Raw genomic sequence first — 23,790 nt, 5'->3', positions numbered from 1 at the left:
TCCACCTTAGGTCTTAAGGATCTGTTGCATTTTTATGGAGATTGTTAGGCTTGTAAGGTATGTGTCAGGTTCTCTCATTCTGAGGACATTAAAAGTTTCTACTCCAGAGAAAGAAAACCCTTTCTCTTTGCCATTCAGTAGAGAAAGAAAAATTCTCTCACACTGAATGGTCAAGGGAAACTCTGAATAGTTTGCATTGTCTTATCTTTGTTACTGCCAGAGGAATTAGCTGAACAAAACCTAACAGCTTTCCTTATTGCACTGGAGGAGCAAACCCAGATCGGAGATGATTTCTTGCAACTCCATGGCCAGATCTATATTAGAACTTGGGAAATCTTGACTCAAAATGGTAATTGAAATATATACTTTGACACTTTTCTTATATGAAGAAAAAATCATTTTCTCTCTGAGAAGTATATCTCTGCTTTTTCAAAGTACCGATAGAAGAGTTTGGATTTCTGTTAATATATAAACAACACTTGAAGGTTAGATATTTAATTCTGTATAACCTTTTTGCTTCCTGGTGAGTATCTGTGCTGTTGACTTAGGAAACCACAAATAAATCTTATCTGTTTTGTATTTTTATATATTTTCTTAAACATTTTCCATTTCCATTTTAATCTAGATCATTTGTACTAGCTGAGTTTGACTCCTTATGCTGAATTTGAAGGGAGTAGGGTAGAAGTGGACAAGTCTATTCTCTTTTAAGATTAAAGGAAGAAAATATAGATTACTTTACATAAGTATAGAGCAGACAGAAATAGTTGAATCTAGGAATGATCAATCCATGTCTGGGGAGGAAAAACTTCTACCATCTGTAAACAAAGTTTTATTTAATTAGTCCATTTTTGTATTCACTTGTTAACTCCCTTTGGCAAATGCTCAAACCAGCCTTATTTACTTCAAGTGAGTGAATATTTACTTTAAAGTTATAACTCAGGATATACAGAAATAGTACTTTCAGAGCATCAAAAGTTTTTATGAATGGTCTTATAAAAATGGTTATTGGAATTATAAGGATGAGAAAAGTTAGGACAGCAAACTTCATCTTATTTAGGTAACAAATTGTCATGATTAATTATAAGGAAAAAAATAGAAATTATTATCTATAAAGTGTAATGTGTTCGGTCTTTATCTCTGTATCCTTAGGAAGATCTGAGAGTAATAGAAAGGTGTAGCACATGAAAATAGTAGTTACTGATGTGTTAAATCCTCATTAAACAATTTTTGAGTGACCATAGGATTCAAAGAACTTTATACTATAGAAATAGTGGTTTCTTCAATCAAAGAGGGATACGGGCAACCAAATCCTCATTCAAAGTGTACTTTTTTTTTTTCCCTTGAAATCTATGACATGTGGTCTTTAATCATCTGCACCTACAAGGAAGCAAAGGACATTATTCAGTCCCAATTCTACTATTCCTTTGCTGTGTGACTTTGGGCAAATCACCTCTCTTAGGTTTTCAGTTTCCCAATCTGTAATATGAGGGAGGAAAAATTAGATATACTCTCATATTTCTTTCAGACTATACCATTTTATGAGTTTATTAGTAATTAGATCAACTTCTATGAAGTGCAAGAATTAAGAAGAGATTGTAGAGAAAAATAGATTCCTGTTGTTATAGAACTTATAGCCTTTTAGGCAATTGAAAATGAAGCTAAGGATGAAACGATTATACATATTGCAGAGTGAGCTTAGACAAATTACTTTCTAGCTTTATGTAGAAAATTTTCTGTAATAAGGAGCTAGGCTGAGAATTATAGACTTTTGGACATCATTTCTCTCAGTCTATTTTTTTTTTTTTTTTTTTTTTTTGGACAGAGAAAGGAACTAAAATCTATAGGGAATTAATTTATCCCCATGGTCATACAATGAGTTAGGGACAGAACTAGGGCTAGTACTAAGGTTCTCCTGATTCTCTATTTAGTATGTGATATTTTAAAGAAGAGGACAAAAGCAGGTAGAAATCATCATTGTGTACAGAATAACATCCAAAGCTTAAATCCCTTAAATAGTTGAAAGAATATTAAAGAAAAACTGCAGCTTACTTAGAAGAGTGTATTGGTTAAAGGTGGAAACATGCCAACAGACTGATTTTTCTATGTTCTTTGGTATGAAACTTACTGTGTTCTCTTATGCTTTTGGGAGATGAGAAATTGCTTCATTGAAACCTGAAGCTGTTTTCTTTTCTCCCCAGCATGGCACACCCCATGACTGTAATGACTATCCAGGGGCATAGCATTTTGATTCAGAAAGCACAGCAGGAAAAGGGAAAATGACTTCAAATACAGTCTTTCTGTATGACTTTCTGTTTTCAGTTTTGTTATAATAACTTGAGAAATTCTTTGGCCACAGATGAGGGCTCCTAAACTAGACTGATAGCATTCTGTTGTTTTTGGCAGCTTTTCTGCTTCCCTGCAGGGTGCAGATGGCTAGAAGCTTTCATTAGAATAACTGTACTTAGAGTAGATGAGAATGTAGAGTTCTTTTTGTTTATTTGGGAGTAGACTTACCCCTTAACAAGAGTAAGCAACCTCCAGACTGAATACAGCCAGTACCACTAAGCCTGTTGATGTAAAAATAGAAAAGGCAAAAGGGAAATGGAAAGGAAAGATTGAAGTAAGGAATCTAGAGGGAGAGTGAAGCAAGAGAAAAGGTTCATAGCAGTAGTACTGCCTTGCATTCATATGCAGCCTTACACATTTCAGAGTATTTTACATACATTATCTCATTTTATTTCCAAAACAGCAGCAGTATGAGTTAGATTGGACAGGTCATATTGTCTCTCCTTTATAGACAAGGAAACTGAAATATAGGTTAGCAGAGACTTAGTAACAGGTGAATCCCTGGTGAAATTTGGATTGTTGTCATTATTAATTTGTTTCAGGTATGTCCAACTCTTCATGACCCCTTTGGGGTTTTCTTGGAAAGGATACTGGAGTAGTTTGCCATTTTTTTCTTTGGTTTATTTTTATAGATAAGGAAACTGATGCAAACAGAGTTAAGTGACTTGTCCCACCCATGGTCACACAGCTAGTAAGTTTCCGAAGCCAAGTTTGAACTCAGGAAGATGTCTTCCTAACCCCAGGCTTATTATCCTAGACCCTGCACCACCTAGAACCCAGCTCTTCTTACTCCTACTCTGGTACCCTTTCTTATAAGATATACTTCCATACTCTGGGGACCTTTGGGGCTCGTATTAATAAAGATTGCCTTATATGACTTGCGGGTAAACAAAAATACTCTGCTCTTTTCATTATGATCTTAGCCAAAATCCTGTGAACATCTTCCTCTTTTTAGAAATAAAGAGATGCATTCTGTGGTGTGAATAATAGAGTGCTACCTGAATTACAAATCAGTAGAACTACAGTGTTGAACCAAATCATAGCATCACTGTTAGATCAGTCTGTAACTATAGCTTAATGTATTTCTTGAAACTTTTAGCTATTCATTTATATTCTCAGCTTTGTCCTCTCTGTTCTGAGATGGAAACACTTTTCTTTTTTAAGATATTCTCTAAATTGATGATCCTTTTTTGTGGAATAATACAGGGTTCCCCTACATTTCCATTATGGAAACTTATTCTTTGAAATAATAGTGGGGATTTGTGAGAGATTCAAAACCATAAGTTTTAAAAGCATTTTGTTGTGCTGTTTGAATTTCTTCCATTCTTTTGAGCTATTGATATGTAGAACCTATATAATTTAAATGCTTTGCAGAAATTAGTTGATTATGAGTCTTATTTTTGATGTTAATCTGACAACTGAGCATGCAGCTATTACCATGTTAAGGTATCTTGCAAGTCAGTAAGGCCAGACTCATAATTAAAATCATACTTAGAAGGCAATGGGGATTTCTCCATACCTTCTGAAATTTTTAAAGTTTTCTACCTTAAAGATGCTGCATATTAATGCAACTTTATTAGTTCACTATTTCAAAGCAAACTTTAACAATTTTCATTAGATAAAAGTGGCAAAACCTTGAAAGTTCTTTCAAATTATGATGTTAAAGTTCACCATACGTACAATTCTAAATTGTCCCAATTACAACCTAACTTCTCCATTTTTTTAGAGTAGCTCTACAAATTGTTTTCAGTAAATGTGTGTGTAACATCAGTTGATCATTATTCACAAATACCACCTACATCTTAATACAAAACATTTCCTGTCATGGTTTGCCTACTGAAATATTTAGCCATGAATCATTAACATCCCTGTGACATGAGAAAGAACTATATGTTCCCCACAACATGGCTCTTTAAATATCAAGGCCCTATAAACTTAAGGGTTTTGATATCAGTGGCAACTTTATATTTTTTAAGAGTTTCTGTCTTTTTTATAAGTTACCTTAAGCCATCTAGGAATTCATGGAGCAAATGTGTATATTATACATTAACCTTTCTAAACAGAACTTTACAAATGGGTAAATAATGAAGAATAATTTGAATTAGATAGATTCCTTTTCCAGGTTTTCAGTTTTGTAACATATATGGTTTGAAAAATAGTTAATATTTAGTATCATAGTAGTGACTCAAACATGACTTTCTGAATAGGATTATTTTACAGAAACCTAAATGCTTAGCTTAGATTACATATTAATTTGAGTAATAGTATATTTTTAGTTGATATGGGATAGTATGGTATAGTGGTTAAAGATACTTGCATTGAAGCAAAGTAGATGTGGGTTCAAGTTCTCTCTTTGATACATACTGACTCTGTGGCAATGGGCAAATCATTTCATTTCTTAATACCTTCAGGCAGCTTACCAAGATTGTATTATAGGTAAATTGCAGATCTGAATTGGTAGGACTATTTTACATACACTAGGAATTCTTATACTCGGGTAATCACTACTCCTTTTAGTCTCTGAAAGAATGTAGTTTCTTTTCTTGGAGATAAAAGCACACTTAGCTGTCACTGTGATGTTTCACCCCCTTTGAGGTTAGAGCTCAAAATGTAGATAATTTGAATTAGAATTGGAATACAGAACTAAGGCTTAGGGTAGATGCTTTTAAAAGTTTGTTGATTGGTATTAAGGTGTTTAGAGTGATACCTTGGAAATTAATTCATAGATATATTGATTTTATACTGTCCTATATACAGAAGTGTTTTGACTAAAGTGCAGTGTCTTGTCATAGACATAGGCAGTAATCATTCAGGATTAGACACTTTTTCCATCTTTGTTCTTCTTCTGGATTTTATATTAAGAAAAAGAATAACTAAATCTTTGTGGACACTTCAATTCTTAGAAGTATTCCTAAAATTTCAAGAAACAACCATATTAGATGTTTGCTGTGGGTATTTAAGAAGAGTATTTAAACTAAATATTCCTCTTGTTTGTGGTTTCCCTTGCATTATAGATGGTTTTCTTTATGCTTTCATTTTGTGCTTATTGCCTCTCCTGGTAGTTATTTGCCAAGAGTCACTCTGGAATACAGTAACTTTTTTTAATGCAACTACTTTGCTAACTCTACATTTCAATTTATGTGTAATTTCCTAAATTTTATAGACTAGTTGAGACTGTATGAGGTTTGAGAATGGATAGAGAAGAGGATTATAGGTATGACTTTACTTTTTTTTTATTTTTATTTTTTATCCTTACCTTCTATCTTAGAATTGGAAGCACAGCTAGGAAGTGTATATGGCCAAATTTGAACCCAGGACCTGTCATCTTTAGGCCTGGCTCTATCCACTGAGCCACCTACCTGCCCTAAGATGTAGATCTTTGATCCTAATAAACTTTAGTGCCACCATACCATTTGAGGAGTGCCAGGTACTGTGCTTAAGTGCTGGGGGCACAGAAAAGCAGAAAACAGTCTCATTCCTCAAAGATCAAATAATGTAATGGGAGAGACAACGAGCAATCAAATATATACAAAGAACGCTATAAATACTTGAGTGCCCACCATGTGCTAGGCACTCTGATAAATACAGATACTATTTCATTAGAGAAGGTTAAGTTGCAATTAGGATCCTATTAGACATCATCTCAGCCTCATAATGGATGATGATCATTAGGATTAGTTTAGTTTTTAGGCAAGCTGATATTTACTTGGGCTCTTTATATAGTCTGCGTCCAATTTGTTTAGAGTAAGGGAATTGGTCCTAGAAAGAACACAGATGTGGGAATTAGAATATTTGAGTTTTAGTGTTGAGTTAGCTTAAATCTTTGTAACTTCAGAAGAAAAACTAGGATCAGAGTGTAGAAGTTAACAGGGAAGTGGAATATCCTTTAGTGTAATGAAGAAATTACCTAATTAATATCTAGGGCTTTTCATCAGTGGAATAGGGTATATGTTTAGATAGTAAGCTTCCAATTCCTGACAATCTTCAGTTAAAGAATAGATATCTAGTTTTCTGAGAAGTGGTAGATAAACAAGATAACCTCAAAGGCCTTTTCTAGTCCTAAAATTTGAGTTTTCTTTACAAATGATTATTTGTAAATGTCTTTACTATAGTCTTATTTACTTATATAAGCCTTTTGAGATCAGAGGTTGTTTTACTAATGTTTCTGTGTTATGGATTATTTATATAAAGCTTGGCACATAGTAGTATATTAATAAATGTTTACTAATTTTTTGCTCACATGGAGATGTAACTCAAGATCGTTAAGGGATTACCTTACATTTCTTACTACTAAAAAGATTTTTTTCTTTTTTTTAGTTGATAAGTTTAATTTAATTTCTGTTAACAAATATAAGCATTCAAATGTATGAGTAAGAACCAAAGAACAATTATACAATCAAGAAAACATCAAACCAAAATAAATTCTCAAAGTAAATCAGAAGAAAATCAGAAGATAAGCAAAATAAAATCTTCCTAGGTTCCCCAGAACCCTCAAAAGATTTAGGCATTATCAATATTCAGTCATACATGCTTAAATCCATACATTGTAGCTCTAGTCATTACTTAATTGATTGATGAAGGAAGTAAAGATCATATGCATCAGCTTTCACAAAGTAACACCAACATTGTCCCTCATTTACAGTAAGTTTCATAATAATTTTATCTTCTTTCATGTGTATATTGTTCTTTTGGTTCTCTGTCACTTGATATACTCTTCTCATGTTTTCTTTATGTCCTTAGGAGCTAGGTAGCATAGTAGAGAAGAGTACCTGGTGTAGAGTCAGGAAGAGCTGAGTTCAAATCCAGCTTCTGACACTTAGCTGTGTGACATTGGGCAATTTACTTAATCTATATTTGCTTCAGTTGCCTCACCTATAAAAAGGGGATAATAATAACATCTACCTCTCATGGTTATTGTAAGGTTGAAATGAGATAATATTTGTGAAGTCCTTAGCACAATGCCTAGAATATATATAGTAGGCTCTATATAAATACTTCTTTTCTTTCACTTTTATATTTGTCATCATCTTATGACATGTTATGATAGAGTAATGTTTTATTGTTTTGGAATATGGTCTGTTACATTCATATGCCACAATTTATTTAGTCCTTCCATTATATGGCATATAATTTTGAGTTTTTTCCATTAAAATATTACTTCTGTGAATTTTCTATTGGCCTTGTCTTTTTGCCCATCTCCTAGAATATAAAAACTAAAAGTGAGATAAAGGAACATGAATATTGCCTGTTACTTTCATAGTATAATTCTATACTGTTTCATAGCCCACCAACTGAATTGAATTATTATGTCTCTTTTTGTCTCATGCCCGCTTATAATGAATTTTGATGTCTTCTACCATGTTTTCCAGTTTAGAGTTCAGGCGATATTTCAGAATTGTTTTAATTTGCATTTTATCTTCAAGTAAGTGATTTTGAACATTTTTCAAATTGTTGATAGTTTATATTTCTTCTTTTAAGAATTGCTTCTTCATATCCATTGGAGTATGAAGTTTATCCTTAGGAATTACTATAAATTCCTTATGATTTTCATCTGGTATTGTAGAACCCCAAAGTTAGAAAGTAGGAACCAAGCAACCACAAACAAACACAAGCTAGGGACTCTCCAGTTAGGACTTCTTCGAGAAACCCATGGTTACTAACAACAGGAGTTGTTATAATGTAACTAGGCTCCCATAATATTGTGTATACTCTACAACCCGTATAAAAACCTGTGCTTCCCTTCCAACGGGGTCCAGATTAGTTTTAGTGTCCTGGACCCTCACTCTGAGTTAGTAATAAAGTTCCTTTTGCCCTTACATTGTTGGTGTGAACTCATCCTTGCAATCGGTACTGAAACTGGGCATAACTGTATTTATGGGGATGTAGTCTAATTATCAAGCATTTATTATAGAGTCTTCTATGTGCAAAGCTACTGCACTAGGTGTCAGTAATACAAAGAAAACTCCCTTAAGAGATATGTATTCTTGGAGGGGAAAACAACATATATACTTGTAAGTAAATAAGAAGGTATTTTTTTTTCCAGAGCACTAACAGCTAGGGGTAACCAGACAGGCATCACGTAGGCGAAATGTAAGGTAATTTTGTAATGATTTTGAGATACATCTCCATGTGAACAAGAAATTTCAAAATTTGAGGGAAGTTAGGGACTATATTGGGGAAAAGATGAATAAGGAGTATATTTTAGGTATAAGAGGCAAATAGTGTAAAGGTATGGAGATAGAAAATAAAATGCCATGAAAATAACTGTTTTGGCTGGAACATAAAGTTCATGTAATAAAACTAGAAAGATTGGACTGTAGACTTTGAGCTAGAAGGGACCTTAGAAGCCATTGAATCAATTTTTTTTACAGGAGAGGAAATAAAGGCAGAAAAATTAAATGGCTTACCCAAAGTCATTCAGATAGTAATTATCTACATCAGGATTTGAACTCAGGTCTTCCAAAATCCCCAGTCCAGTACTCTATCCATTATACTCCACCTAGCTACTTTGAGACTGGAGCCATAATGGCAGAGTTTTAAATGACAGGAGTTTGTATATGATCCTAGGGACTGTGGGGGAACTATAGGAGCTTTTAAAGTCAGAAGAGTGACATGATCAGTCTTATACTTTAGGTATATCACTTTGATATCTTCGTGGAAGATAGGTTGGAGAAGGGAGAGAAAAAGGCAGGGAAGAGTAAAGAGCTTCTTGCCATAGTTCACTCAGAAAGTTGATATGGACCTGAACCAGGTTGATGACCATGTTAGTGGAGAGAAAGGAACGCAGGAGAGATGTTATGGAGTCAAGGTTTGGCAACAAATTGGATAATGGGTGTTAAAGGAATATTGCACACCTGAATGTTGACAGAAATGGGGAAGTTTGGAAGAGTGGTGGATGGGGGGAGGGGCTGAGTCATGTTTTGAACATATTAAGTTTTGAGGTGTCTGTGGAACATCCTTTGTGAAACATTTATAGATTTTTGGTGGTTTGGAACTGAAGCAGAGGAGAAAGACTAGGGCCAAATAAAAAGATATATGAGAGTCATTTGGAAATTGAGATAAATGAATCACTAGGAGCTGATGAGATCACCAAGAGAGGATATATAGAGAAAAAGGACCCAGGATGGAGTATTGAGATATATTCATAGTTGGGAGATGGGGTCTTGATTTTGATGCAGCAAAGGGGAGAGATAAAGAAGAAACAGCCAGGCAGGCAAGAAGAGAATTAAGAAAGAACAGTATTATTAAAAACTCAGAAAAATACCAAAGGAGAGAGAGATGTGGTTAATGTTATCAAATGCAGCAGATGAGGCAAGAATAACAACTGGGGAAAAGGCCCTTAGGATTAATAATTACAGGATCATTGGTTTTATTCACGTGTGTGTGTATGTGTATGTGTATATATATATATGTATGTTATACATAGGTTTTGCATGTTGTGTTGTCTTCCCCTTTAGATTGTGAGCTTCTTGAAAGCAGAGACTGTCTTTTACCTTTCTTTGTATCTTCAGATCTTAGCACAGTATCTGGCTCTTAGAACATGCTTTATGAGTGTTTATTAAATGACTTGACATCTTGAAATGTCAGTTTTAGTTGAATGAAAAAGTTAAAAGCTAGATTTTAAGGGATTAAGAAATAAGTGAGAAATGAGGAAGTAGAATAAATGAAGAAAACTTTTCATTATCGTAAAAGGTATACAATATACTTTATATATATTAACTCACTTGGTCTTCACAATATCTCTTATTTCCATTTTACAGATGAGGAAGCTGAGCCCTAGGTTAAGTAACTTGCCTAGGGTTACATAGCTTGCATCCGAGGCAGGATTTTAACTTCCAAGTCCAGCACTATCCACTCTCATCTGTGTCTAGGGCTTTGACTCTGAAAAGGACATAGGAGATGGTAATGTTAAGTGACTTGATGTTGGTGAATGGCTTGGGGGATATGATAGAATCAGGAGATAAGTAGAAATCATCAGTTTTTTTCACATTTATTTCTGGATATTCCCTTTGCTTTTTTCTTTCCCTCCTTTCCCTCCTTCCACTCTCATCTGTCACCTTTTCCTTGTGACAAAATTAATAGAGAGAAAAAGAGTTGAGTAAAACCACCCAATATAGTGATCTCACGCCTAACAACAGAGGCATCATTCTGCCCTTGTAATCCCCCAACTCAGCATTGGAAGGAAGGAACTACATTTTCTTTAGGGGTAATAAGCTTAGTTGTATAGTTACATAGTATTCAGTTTGATTTTGTTGAGTTTTTTTCCTCTTTATAGTATTGAAGTCATTGTGTATAGTGTATCACTAATACATTTTTCTGAACTCTTTATTCTTATCTTTTCTTATGGCTTGGTAATATTCTGTTATATTCATATGGCTATTTTCTCTTCATCAGTACTTTTTTGTTATATCCTTTAAGATTTTAGACCTTTTGCTTTTCCTGGGTGAATTTTATTCTTCCTGATGACAAAGCAATCTATTGGTAATTTGATTGCTACTAAATCTACAAATTAATTTTTTATTGTATTTGTATGCCTCAACCAAGAAAATGAGTATCTTTTCTATTATTTAAATCATTTTTTATTTCTTTAGAAAGTATTTTGTGGCATTGAAGGTAGAGAAGGGAACATTTGCAGGGCCATAAATTGGAGGAGATGGAGGAGGGAATTATGGGTACAAATAGAGGAGTTGGCCTTGTTGGGGAAAAGGCTACCTCCGTCAGAAACTGGAGTAAAGGAGGCCTGGATGTGGCTTGAAATCAAGGATTTTTGAGCTGTAAAGTAGCGGAGAAAAGAAAGCTCCCAGCAAATTACTTTTACTTTCTCAGTAAAGAAAGAGTTAAGGTTCTCCCCTGAGAGAAAGAAGGAAAGGGAGAGATGATATAGGACAGTGATGGTGAACCTTTCAGAGATGAAATGCTGGGCCTCCCCCCAGAACAAGTGGTGTGCCTGGCACACACCCCCACTGAGTGTGAGGCACAACCCTCCCCTTCCTTACCCCACAGAGGAGAAGGAGTAAGCACTGTCATTGGGCTGCTGAGTGGAGGGGCAGGTGAAGTGAAGAATGTCCTCAGCGAGTGTAGAGAGGGGGAAGGGAGTGGCCCAAGCTCTCTGCTCCCTTCCAGCTCTGCCCTTGTGAGCTGCCCACTTTACCCTCTATTCAGTCCCATTGGCTGCTGGGCAGAGGGGTGGGGATGTGAAAAAAATGTCATCAGGTGCATGGAGAAGGGGAGGGGAGCAGCTCCACCCTTGTCCCTCTGCCTTTCTAGTAATGGGGCGGGGAGGGGGATGGGTGCCATGACTGCATGCCATCTTTGGCACTCATGCCATAGGTTTGTCATCACTGATACAGGAGGACAGTTTGCAATCAAATAGGAGTTTGAAACCAGATCTATAGAGAGAGTGATAGTCAGTTAGGAAGAGTATAGTACAGCATTGGCAAAACCTTTAGAGATCACATGCCTTAATTGTACCTTTAAGCTGACTGTGAGCCCCCTCAGAGAGTGGAGGGAGGAAGTGCCTCATATTGGTCTGTTGGACAGAGGGGTGGGGCATGAAAAAAGTTTCCTTAGGTGCGGTGGAATAGAGCAACCCCCTCCATCCTGCTGGGGCACCCATGCCACATCTTCACTAACATGGGAAATAGATAAAATAATGGGCTCAGAATCAAGAAGACATAGGTTCAAAATCCTGTCTCAGATATGTACTACTTATGATACAAGTCATTAATCTCTCACAGGATTGTTGTAAGAGTCAAACAAGTTAATTTATTTTAAGTAGTTTACTTAAAAATAATTTTTAATATTAATATTTTACAATTTTGAGTTTCAAATTCTCTGCATCCTTTCCCTCCCTTCTCCTTGAGAAGGCAAGCAATTTCATATAGATTATACATATGAAATCTTGCAAAACATTTCTTTTTACTTTTTTATTTATTTTATTTTAAAATATTTTTCCATGTTTATAGAATTCATTTTCTTTCCTTCCCACCCTCCTAGAGCGGACAGGCAATTCCACTAGGTTATATAAATGTTATAATACCCATTTCTAAATTAATCATTTTTGTATAATATGCATTTTACATATTATGCATTTTTGCAATCTTTTAAACCCCAAACCCTAAATCATATGCCCATATAAATAAGTGATAAGTCATTTGTTTTTCTTGTGTTTCTTCTTTCACAGTTCTTTCTCTTGATGAGGATAGTATTCTTTCTCATGAGTCCCTCATGATTGTCTTGGATCATTGTATTGCTACAAGTAGTATAGTCCATTATATTGGATAGTTCCACAATATTTCACTTTCTGTGTACAATGTTCTTTTGGCTCTGCTCATTTCAGCCTGTATCAGTTCATTGAGGTTCTTCTAGTTCACATGGAAATCCTCCAGTTCATCATTCTTTACAGCACAGTAGTATTCCATCACCATCATATACCACAATTTGTTTAGCCATTCCCCAATTGAGGGACAACCCCCCATTTTCCAATTTTTTTGTCACCACAAAGAGTGTTGCTATGAATATGCAAAACATTTCTATATTAGTTATGTTGCAAAAGGAAACATAGACCAAAACAGCAAAATAAAATTAAAAAATATGCTTCAACTTGCATCCTGACTCCATTAGTTCTTACTCTATATAGATGGGCTAACATTTTTCATCATAAATCCTTCAGAATTCTCTTGGGTTATTTTATTGCTGAGAACAGCTAAGCCTTTCAGAGGTGATCATAACACAATATTGCTGTTACAGTGTATGTATTCAGGTTCTGATTACTTCACTTTGCATCAGTTTACATAAGTCTTTACAGATTTTTCTGAAAGCATCCTTCTCATCAATTTTATAGCATAAAAGTATTCCATCAAAATCCTATACGACAGCTCATTCAGCCATTCCCCAATTCATGGTCATCCCCTCAATTTCCAATTATTTGCCACCACAAAAAGAGCACCTATAAATGTTTTTGTCTCTTTGGGATACAGTTGTAGTGGTAGTATTTCTGAGTCAAAGGATACTGGTACATATTTGTATTATAAAAGGAATTTGGGCCTTCTTCACTTATTTTTCCAAATACTTTATGTAGTATTATAATAAATTTTTCTTTATATGTTTGGTATAATTCACTTGTGGGGGGAAAAAATAAAGTGCTTTACTTAAAGTACTCTATGTTAGCTATAAGTATCTTATTTACTGAGTAAATTAATATTACTTACTAGTATTTTATATTATTTAATACAACAATTTTTTTACTTATCCTTTATTTCTCTTTTTTTGCATATATTGTTTTTATTTGTATAGAAACTTTAAAAAATTAAATAATGGAAATCATAGACAGGGTCTTTTATAATTGCCTCTATATCACCACCTGATAAGAATTTTTCTTCTACTTTCATTCTCTCTTTTAAAATATGACTTTTATATTTGGACTAATAATTCAATTGGGCTTTGTGGCATATGGTATAAGACAGTGATGGACGAACTTTTTAAAGAGGGGACCAAAGGAAAGGAAATGCTCGTGTCAGTCTGTTTCTAAGGCAACTCTTTCAAAGTTTCATTGTATTGTATCCTACTCATTGTATTCGTTAGATTAGGAATAATGTCCCATGGCTGGATAGAACATTTCAGGCGCGCCCCCCCCCCCTCCCCGCATCTGACCCGCAGGCTGTAGTTTGCCCATCACTGATATAAGAAGTTGGCCCAATTCTATTTACCACTAGCTGCTTACTTGTTCCATTTTCCTAGTTTTTGTTACATAATAAATTCTTCCCTCAACAATTTCTGTTACTGGGTTGATTATACACTAGATTGCTTTATGTATTTGGTTCTAAATCTTGCTTATCTAAACTCTTCTACCAAATAATGTCTCTTTTTATGTAGTACCAAAAATTAGATAATTCAGTTTAACTCCAAAATATTTTTTGAAATTCCTATCATGTGCCACTTTAATAGAGATAGGAATACAAAGACAAAAACCAAAACATTCCTTTCCCTCTAGGGGCTTACATTTTTACTAGGTGAGTAGTGGAATGGAACATGTGTATTAAGCTGAGTAAATACAAAACAGTTTCAAGAAATAGAGAGTATTGCTATATGAGAGGTTATATTTTTGAAAGAAGCCAAGGATTCTAAGAAGCAGAGATGAGGAGGGAGTATATTCCAGATATGGGGAACCATATGGCAAAAGTATGGAGACTGGAGGTGGAATATCTTTTTAGGGTTAATTACTGCTTTAGAGAATGTATTACATACTCTAAAGACCCCCCTCTTTCTTTATATTTTATTTCATTTTCTCCCTTGATATTTTTTATTTCTTTATAAATTTGTTTTGTCTAGTTTCAAAATCTTTAAAGTATCCCATTGCTAACTTAACTGATAGAGTATTAAACTAATTTGGGTATCTTGAGGAGGGATTATATTCAAGATATTTAATAAATTTTCTTGTTTCAAATGGTATTTATACTTATCCCCTTTTTTGTTAAGTGAAACAGACTTTCTAACACATAATTTTACTGTAGCATTACTAATTGTCAGAATTGTTTTGTATAGAAACCATTCACTTATGTTTCAGTTTTTGTTTCTCTGCCTCCTTTTTCCTTTTTATTTTGATCCAAAACAGAAATAATTGCAAAAATGTTTTAAAGCTCAGGATACCATTCTAATAACTCATGCTTGATATACAAGATCAACCCAAAATTTATATGAAGGACACAGATCTTGGTATCATTGAGTATAATGTGTAAGGAACATACATTTTGCTGTTAGAACTTTAAAAAAAATCAATCATTTTAATATTGAAATCAAACACTGATTTGTTTGGCACTGTTTAGTACTTTAAAAATATTCTAGTGCTTTTTGGAGAAATATTTTAAAAGAATATTTTATGGAACCATCTGTGAAGACTGTGCTTTATGTCAATATTTGGATTTGGAATCACATTTGTATTGCTTCAATAAGTTTGTATTGTTTCAAAATTAAATTTTTGTTAACTTTGAGATGTACATACTTTTTAAGCCTTTGTCATCCATTTCTGTTGGTTTTCTTCTGTTAAAACACACTGGTCTACCTTTAAGATTGCATTAATACTTTAGAAGTTAGTTCATTAAATTCCACAATCCTATCTCAGATCATGACTTCTGTTCCAGTTTCATTCTTCTGATGGAACAATTCAATTGGCTTGTTCCTAATGTCTTATTTATGAGCCAGATTTAAAACATTTCATTATTTTAATTCTTGTGAAACATCCTATGTAATTTAATTTATTATGGTTCTTAGTAATGGAGCAGAGAAACAACAAACTCGGGAACTAGAGAGAACACTTTCTTTTCCTTGTATCTTCCCCAGCGTCTTGCTCAGCAGCTCCAGCTCTGCTGTGACACCCCAGAATGTATCATTTTGAAATGTCGCAGCTGCCACTAAGTCATGTGGGAGAAAGGAGCTGGCTGGTAGAGAAAGACGCAGGTCAGTGATGGTTTTTTATTTTGGCATGAAATTTTGAAAGGTGGCATTCTTATTTTATATACAAAAAGCTTCATAAATTTATTGTTGGTTTTTTCTTTTGTTTTTTTTTCTTTTTAGACAACAGAGGGTTGAAAGTTAGGCTATGATTTCTGAGCCTAGGGTGTCCTGGATTGTCATAAATTTGCTGTTTTGATGGCATAGTCATAGAATGGGGGTGTGATGAATATATTTTGGGGAAGAGGGTGTGGTATAGAGGGAATTTCCTGTTCAGGAACAAATTGGACCAAATGACCTAGAAGAAGCATTTTTTTTTTTCTTTTGGGATATCTAGCAGTAGAGTGATTTGCTTTATAAACAGTTGCAGGCCATCTTTAAAACAAAACCTCCCCATGATCTTCTTTGTGCATACTACTTTTTATGACTCTTAATTAGGAATATTGGAGCAGTGGGTGACTTTTAGATGCCTTATGTGCTACAAGGACAACTGGGTGAGATGAAAGAGATGATAAAAGAGTGTATCTTTTGTTAAGGTTAGCCACTGCCTTTAAATGTTTTTAAAAAATATTTTGTTTGTACAAATGTTTTCCTGAGAGAAATAAAATGAGTTTTGCAGTATATGAATCTTAATTATTCATTCTTTCCACAAGTATCTTGAAAAAGTGATTTAAATGGTTTTTATTGGAAAGTGAAAATCCTTTAGAAAGGGTCATTGTAATGCTAGTCCTTGCCTTTTCTAGGTATAAAAAAACCAACCACAACATGTCAAGTAAAGCTTATTGTTTTAACCTAAAAATGCTAAGTATACCTAAGTAGTGTTCCCATCAATAAACATCTGTGTTTGTGTTGAGTGGGTTGGGTAGTCAGTATTCACATGTAGTATATACCAAACCAGCAGAGTACAAAAGGAGGGTGGTGTTGGAGTAATACATCTCTCCTTGTAGTTTAATGGAGTTTTTGAGGTGAAGTTTCAAAGCAAAACCAGGAATATAAATTCTAAACATTATCACAAAATTAGATGTTGGGCCATATCTTCTTGTGTTTAAATATATCTTTAAAAGTGGAATTACCAAGGCAATTTTTCATGGCTCCTCTGGAGTCAGGTTGAAAGGTGGCAGCAGCAACTGCTTTTAAAACTCCTTCCTCTTTCATTGCTCCCTGTGGTCACTGGGAAATCTTGGAATGCTATGAACAGTCTGATGATAAGAGTCCTGCACAGTGGAGGCCTGAAGAATAAAATTTATAGTTCCCCTTTCTTTCTGTAAAAATTCTTTTATGAGTCACAAGAAAATAGGGGAAGGAAAGTAGTGTGGATCACCCTACTTTGACTTGCCTATTCCTGCTTATGTTAGGAAGTAAGACATACAGAAAAGGAAAATAAAAGCAACCTAAAAAAGCAATATTAACTGCCATGAATTGCATAAACTTTTTTAGAGAGATTTGAAAAGACATGAGTAAGGGAGTATTATGGTGGTTTCGTAGAACTGTGTCCAGGTTGAATTTCTGGAATAGTTAATATAGCGATGAGTGAAGAATTTGTTTGCTGTGACACACATGGATGAGATTATGTAATCATGGAAAGCATGTGATTAAGTATATTAAATTTTTTTTTCTGAAGCTGCATTTGGTATATAAAATTGTGGCATATCTCCATTCTCCTTTCCACCTCCCAATGAAAAGGATAAGGGTAAGGACATCACTGTACAATGGAAAGGTCTCTGATTTTGGAATTAGAAGGCCTGGGTTTGAAGCTATTTAGATGCTCACTAGATCTAATCCAAACCTAATTAGCATTAAGTACATTCTGTGTCTGGGATATTACATTAGATGCTGGGGATAGAAAGGCAAATTAAAAAACAGTCTCTACCCTCAGAAAACTTACATTCTGCCAAGGACAGATATGACTATTTGAGGAGGGAAAGAGTGCTAACTAAAAGAAACAGCTAATCAGAACCTTCATGAAATCACTTCTTTGTGTTTCATTTTCTTCATCTATAAAGTGATAATAACTTTCACAGGATTGTTGTGAGGAAAACACTTTGTATTACATATAGTGTTGTAGAAATGGAGAAAGAATTCTTAAGACTAGATGTGCTTTTCGTGGTTTCAGATTTTGTTAGTTCAAAGAGTACAGGGACAAATAATCTTGAACCCTGTAGCAAAGGAGCATTCTGTACCACTGCCCAAATGAAGATTGAGCTTTATGATTTAATTATTGTTCATTTCTCCTGAGTGTTTTCCTACCACTTTTGAATTGTGTAGAAAGTGATTCTATCAGGGCAGTCAGGCAAAACCTTTCCATGGCTTGACTAAGAATCAGAACAGTGACTATAGAGGGAGACCAAGAACTAGAATTATACTGGGTTGCATTTTTGGTTATGTTCACCAGGCAGTATGGCATGGCGGAAGGAGAACTGGATTACAAGTCAAGCACCTGACTTCTAGCCTTGATTCTGCCACTTAATACCATTTGACTTTGGTCAACTTCATATGAACTTTCTGAACTTGTTTCCTCCCCTCAAAAACATAATTTCAAGGACTGTTGAGAATAATGAATGGCAAAGTATTTTGTAAATTCAAAAGTGCTAATAAATACATGATTAGTTCTGTCATTATTATGCCCTTAATTGTTACCAGCATTATGTAGATGATTATATAAGAAGAAATATTTACTAAATATGTACATTCTTTTGTGTGAGACCTTTTAGAAGTCCTATAACAAATTCTTGAATTTATTTGGGGGGGGGGGTTATGTATGTCATCCTCATATCAGTTTGACTTCATTTGTTCTCCCAGATGCATGTGCTCATATATCTCTAAACATTTAAGTTCAATATAAATACATGCTTTTTAAGGGAAATCTGTAGTTGCACCTACTAAAGATGTAAATCTAGCTTCTTTGAGATCAGTTTTGTTGTTTTTGAAAACTATGACACCCACAGATATTTTTCCTAAATTCATGCATGTTTTTAATTAGCATAGTTCACACTGACTTTTATTATCCTATTTGGATAAGCTCCTGTTGCTCTTGAAACTAATGAAAATGTAATCAAGATAGAAGGGAAGGTGGAGAATTCATCAAGTCTTAAAAAAGGTCTTATTTGGGAGTGTTGCTATTTGCCTAGTTTGGACTAGTTTTATGATACTGGGTAAGTCATTTAGATTATCTTTATATATAAAAACAAATGGGTCAGGCTAATAACTAGAGCTGTCCAGAAGTGGAATGGACTACCTCTTTTGAGGTAGTGGGTTCCCTATTTCTGTGTACTATGTTTTCAAGCAGAGTCTAGGTTAGGTGGCTTCTTCTCAGGGAATGCTGTAAAAGGAGGACATTTGACTTCAGTTATGAGCTAGACTAAAAAGAGCTTTTAGGTTTCTTCCAAATCAGATTTTTGTGATATCCTATAAGATTTCTTCCAGCTCCAATATTCTGTACATTAACCTTTCTCCCTTTGGTCATGTCATTTTGCTACTTCATAGGGTCATATTTTACATCCGGAAGGACCTTAGAGATCAACTAGTCCAGCCCTTTCATTTTGCAGATGAGAAAATTGAGGCCTAGAGAGGTTGAGTGACTTTCAAGTGTAAGGGTATACGAGTACTAAGTGGTATGTATGGCCGGAATTTGAATCCAGACTTTTTGACTCCAAATTTCACTCTTTCTACTATGCTGCATTCCAGAGAGCAAAAGGCATTTGAGTTGAGGTAAATGCAGAAAAGTAGCTTTGATCAATGTTTGGTGGTTAAAATAAATAATTAAAAGGAAGGTTTAAGATTTTGTCAAAGGACCAGAACTGACTAGGGACCCCTAAAAGCAGATTTGATTTACTGGTTAATGTGGTAGATGGAAGATATACAAATGATTATCCATTCTACATTTGAAGATTTTAGGTGATGGCACCTCCCTTACCTCTTGAGTATGCCCATTCTACTTATGAAAAGCTTCTATTCTTAGGAAGCTTTTTTTTTCTGTTGAACCTAACTTTGTACGTGTCACCCACTCTTTCATCCCCTTGTTCTTTCCCACCCATTGGTCTTAGAAGTACCTTTTGTATCAAGGCAAAACAAACCTATTTCTAATTTCTTGTTCTACATGATAGACTTCCAATTTGAAATTGAAAACTAAGGTCTCCTAACTCCCTAGTCTTGTGGTCTTCCTATTGTATCATATTGACTCACTCCCCAAATCCTTCCTCTCCCACCTCTTTTCTTTTCCCATTCCTTCCTTTTTCCTATTTATAGTTATCTTGGAGAGAAGAATCTTAAGAATGAGTGGGTCCTCAGCTGGGAGATCTAGGAATCATAACAGGCCCCATTGCTCTGGTCTTTACCTACTTAATCAATAATTATTTGGGGCCCTGATATATGCTCTTGGGGGTGCTAGCAAAAGATCCTGCCCCTCAGGAAAGTTATTTGGTTGGACAGAGAAAACTAACACATATAAACAACTAGAGAGTAGCAAATAATAGCATATAATCAAGTATCACTGGTTCAGTATATAAGTATAGTAGAATTTAAGAAAGAAAAAAAATCTTTAGGAATTCAAATAATTAGAGAATCTAGAGGAAGTAAGACCAGACTTAGCAATGGTACAAAGTGAAAAATAGTATGACCTCTAGGGGTTGGGGGAAGTGACAGAGGAAAGAATGACCTGACAGGAGCAGAGAGTGGATGGGAAAGAGCCATAATCAATGCAGTTGGATTAGAATGTTAAATTATATACCACATAGGCCCTTGGAATCTAAGCTGAGGATTAGGGGCTTCTACTTGCCAAGCTATTTATTATAGATTGTTGAACCTCAGAATGAAAGAAATCTTGAAGACTAGTTTTATAACTATTCAAGGTGGATTAAAGAAAGGAAAAAGCTAGGGAAGCTCTGGTAATAATGCATATATGATATCCTGAAGGTAGGGACTAAAGTGGTAGTAGAAGGAATAGACTATGGTTCTGCAGTTTGGTTTCGTATGTTTGAACACTAAGATTCTTCTGTGATTCTTGAGTATAAGTGGACAGTTAAGATGTGGTGGGGTTTAATGGTGGGGGAACAAGTATGCATGTATATGGGAGTGAAGTGTTGGGTAAATTATCAAGCAATCAATATTAGTTTCTTTATTAATAGGATTAATCCTTTTTGTTTCTTTAGGAGTATAAGCAGAAGCTTGCTCGGGTAACCCAAGTGCGCAAGGAGCTGAAGTCACACATACAGAGCCTTCCAGACCTGTCGCTGCTTCCTAATGTTACAGGTGGCTTGGCCCCCCTGCCCTCTGCTGGTGACCTGTTTTCAACTGACTAGGACACATGGCCTGCTCTCAGATTCCCATTTGTGCCAGCAGAAGAGGACTCTAGCAGGGACTGGAAATTGTCTTCCAGTGATTGGTTATTTTCCTCCTAGCCCACTCCCTCTATTTAGGAAGGAACTATAGACTCCCAAGAGCTCTGTGCACTCTTACTGCTTGTACAGTTTCTCATGTTGAGGGGAAGAGTGAGAGTGTTCATTAAGCAGGAGTGGGCATGGAGGCCAAATTTGATTATAAAATATATAGACACATTTTGAAAGAAAAACTTTTTTTCTCACATTTTCATGCTCAAATTGTTTTTCAGTTCTTAGCTCTTGTTTGCCCCAAGAAGTCATGAAAATCATGTACACATCTGGAAGGCTTTTAAAAAAATTTAAATTCATCACTACATCATTTTATTAGGAAAGCAGCCTTTTGTTTCTGAATTGGTTTTATCCAGGTTAGATGAGGGTTTCACATACTTAAAGAGTAGCTTTATCAGGGCATCATCCCATCCTGAAGGAAAAACTAGGGATCTGCGGAGCAGCCTGGGGTCTGAGCAGTTTGTCAGATCTATAGTTTCTTTTCTTACACCTGTGAGTATGTATATGCAAATATTAGGTACATTTTATTGCAAATGAATTAGAGCCCGAAATTCATAGCCAATTCAGAAGAATGCTATTGCCACAGACTAATAAGAATCACAAGTTACATAAGCATGAGTTAAAGTTGTCAGTTTCAACCCTACCCCCTACATATGCCATTTTTATTGATTGCATTTATCTGCACTTTGCCTTTGTATCACATTAATGTAACAGATTCCTGGAAATCTATTTCACACTCATTTTTTTTTTTAACATGTCAGTATGGGGGAATGCATCATTGACGTTCCAAAGATAAAAGACTAGCTGACTTCACTAGACAAAGTATGCTGAGAATGTGGGCCCTGCCTGGGATGTGTGTAGCTGTAGTACATTACCTCTCCCTGCCCCCCCCCCCCCTTTTTTTTTTTTTTTGAGGTAGAGATGTTCTGTCTGAGATGAAGAGTTGTCCACTGTATAGCTAATTAGCTTAATCAAAGGGCACACATTTCAGTGTCTAAATTTGAAGTCTCTTTCATATATCACACACACACACACACACACACAACTGCATGTTTGTGAATATTGATCCATGCCTCCTGTGTGTGTGTATCCATGTGTATGTGAATATATATACACAAGAAAGGTATGCTAAACTTTGCATCAGATATGCCTGAATAGCTGATTTTGAGGGGAAAATGTGAGTTTTTTTAACTCAAGTTTTAATTCCATTATCATGCCAGCTAATAGCTATAACTTCTCTGATGTGTTTAGATGCAATTTTTATATTGCTTTTAGTTACAAGTAGTCCTGCTGGCAAATTATAAACCATTCCACTCTAAAGATGTTTTAAAAAAAAAACAAAACAACCAGAATAAGCCATCAGTAATGGCAGAAAACAATTTGTCCTAATAATGTAATAGGAGTCATAATACTGACACCCAAGTCAGTATTATTACAAAAGAGGGGTGTATAGTAGGGAACTTCTGCCTCACTGGAGCTTTAAGATGCTATTTGAGAAACACAACTTAGATACCCTACCGATTTGATAAATGGAAAGCTTTTTCTATGTCCTGTATACCTGGTTCATGGGATATTTTCATTGGATGAAACTTCCATCTTCCCATGACTCTTAGAGCAGTAAAATCATATAAGGCATTTGATTGAACTGTATAACTTGTCATCTGTATTCTTTTAGTTTTAAAATTTTGAATAGCAACCACGTGCTTGCTTATTGGTGCTTCCTATCAGACTGTCATTGAGGCTCTTCCTTTTCACATCTGTTAAACTTTCAACTCTAAATTTCTCTTCCTGTAGAAGACAGGGACAATTGACCTTAACAGAAGGATTACAAGTTAGATTCCTCTGCTAGTGACACTGTATATTGTCCTCTTCATGCAGTGTCATAGTGAAACAATATCATATTGCCCCACATGGACATTTGCTTTTGAACAAACACATCTTGAATATATTCTGTGCTTTTGCCAAAAAGAATCCCCATCAGCCACAAAGCAACCCCAAAGAGGCCTAATTTCTGCCCTGATCAACTAGCTCAGCTAAAAATTTAGAGCACAATAGATTTTTTTGTCCTTGGCCAGATTTTATTTACCAGCAGCTGACTATATGATTATTACAGGAAAACACCCAAGACCTTTATCAATTATGTAAACAAATGAGTGTTGGGATAGCCAGACTGTTACTTTGGGCAGACTTTCTGTGAGAAAGTTGGAAGTTTATTTTTTAATTGAAATACTTTCCATTTTTTCTCATTTTTCTTCCCTTTCCCTGCTTACCCTCCTTTCACCCCCAATCCCCATGTTATTCATTTGTTTAATTAATTTAAATGAAGTCTTCTCTGTGTGTATGTGTGTGTGGTGGTTTTTTTGTTGTTTTGTTTTGTTTTTGTTTTTTGATTTGGGATTCTTTTTGGTGGATTTTTTTCCCCAAAGAGATTCTGTGGACCTTGAAGGAATCTTCTTGAGGTCAGATTTTTCCAAGGTTGTCTTTTTTTTTTTTTAAAGAATATTTTTAAAGCTTAAATTTGTATATTAATTTAGGACTTTATTTAGAAGTATAGGCTGCCTTTTGTGGTAGCAGTATATTCTGAAATGTCTCTCATAGATATATATTTTTG

At 35.0% G+C, this 23,790-nt stretch overlaps 1 protein-coding gene across 3 annotated transcripts in view; it reads left to right on the top strand.

Moving 5' to 3' along the window:
• RPRD1B (regulation of nuclear pre-mRNA domain containing 1B) overlaps positions 1-23,790 on the top strand; it is an 88,744-nt gene that overhangs the window by 54,747 nt on the left and 10,207 nt on the right. For 2 of the 3 annotated variants that reach the window (XM_044664305.1, XM_044664304.1), the window contains exon 7: positions 20,943-21,329. In XM_044664305.1, coding sequence (XP_044520240.1) covers positions 20,943-21,092 — 150 coding nt within the window. In that variant the 3' untranslated portion in view covers positions 21,093-21,329. Of the gene's footprint in view, positions 1-20,942; positions 21,330-23,790 lie in introns of those variants that run through there. The other variant, XM_044664303.1, reaches the window with a different exon arrangement.

The sequence above is a fragment of the Gracilinanus agilis genome, chromosome 2, assembly GCF_016433145.1.
Source record: "Gracilinanus agilis isolate LMUSP501 chromosome 2, AgileGrace, whole genome shotgun sequence".
NCBI classification, from domain to species: domain Eukaryota; kingdom Metazoa; phylum Chordata; class Mammalia; order Didelphimorphia; family Didelphidae; genus Gracilinanus; species Gracilinanus agilis.
Note: the sequence above shows the minus strand (reverse complement) of the source record. Positions and strands in the feature narration are given on the sequence as shown.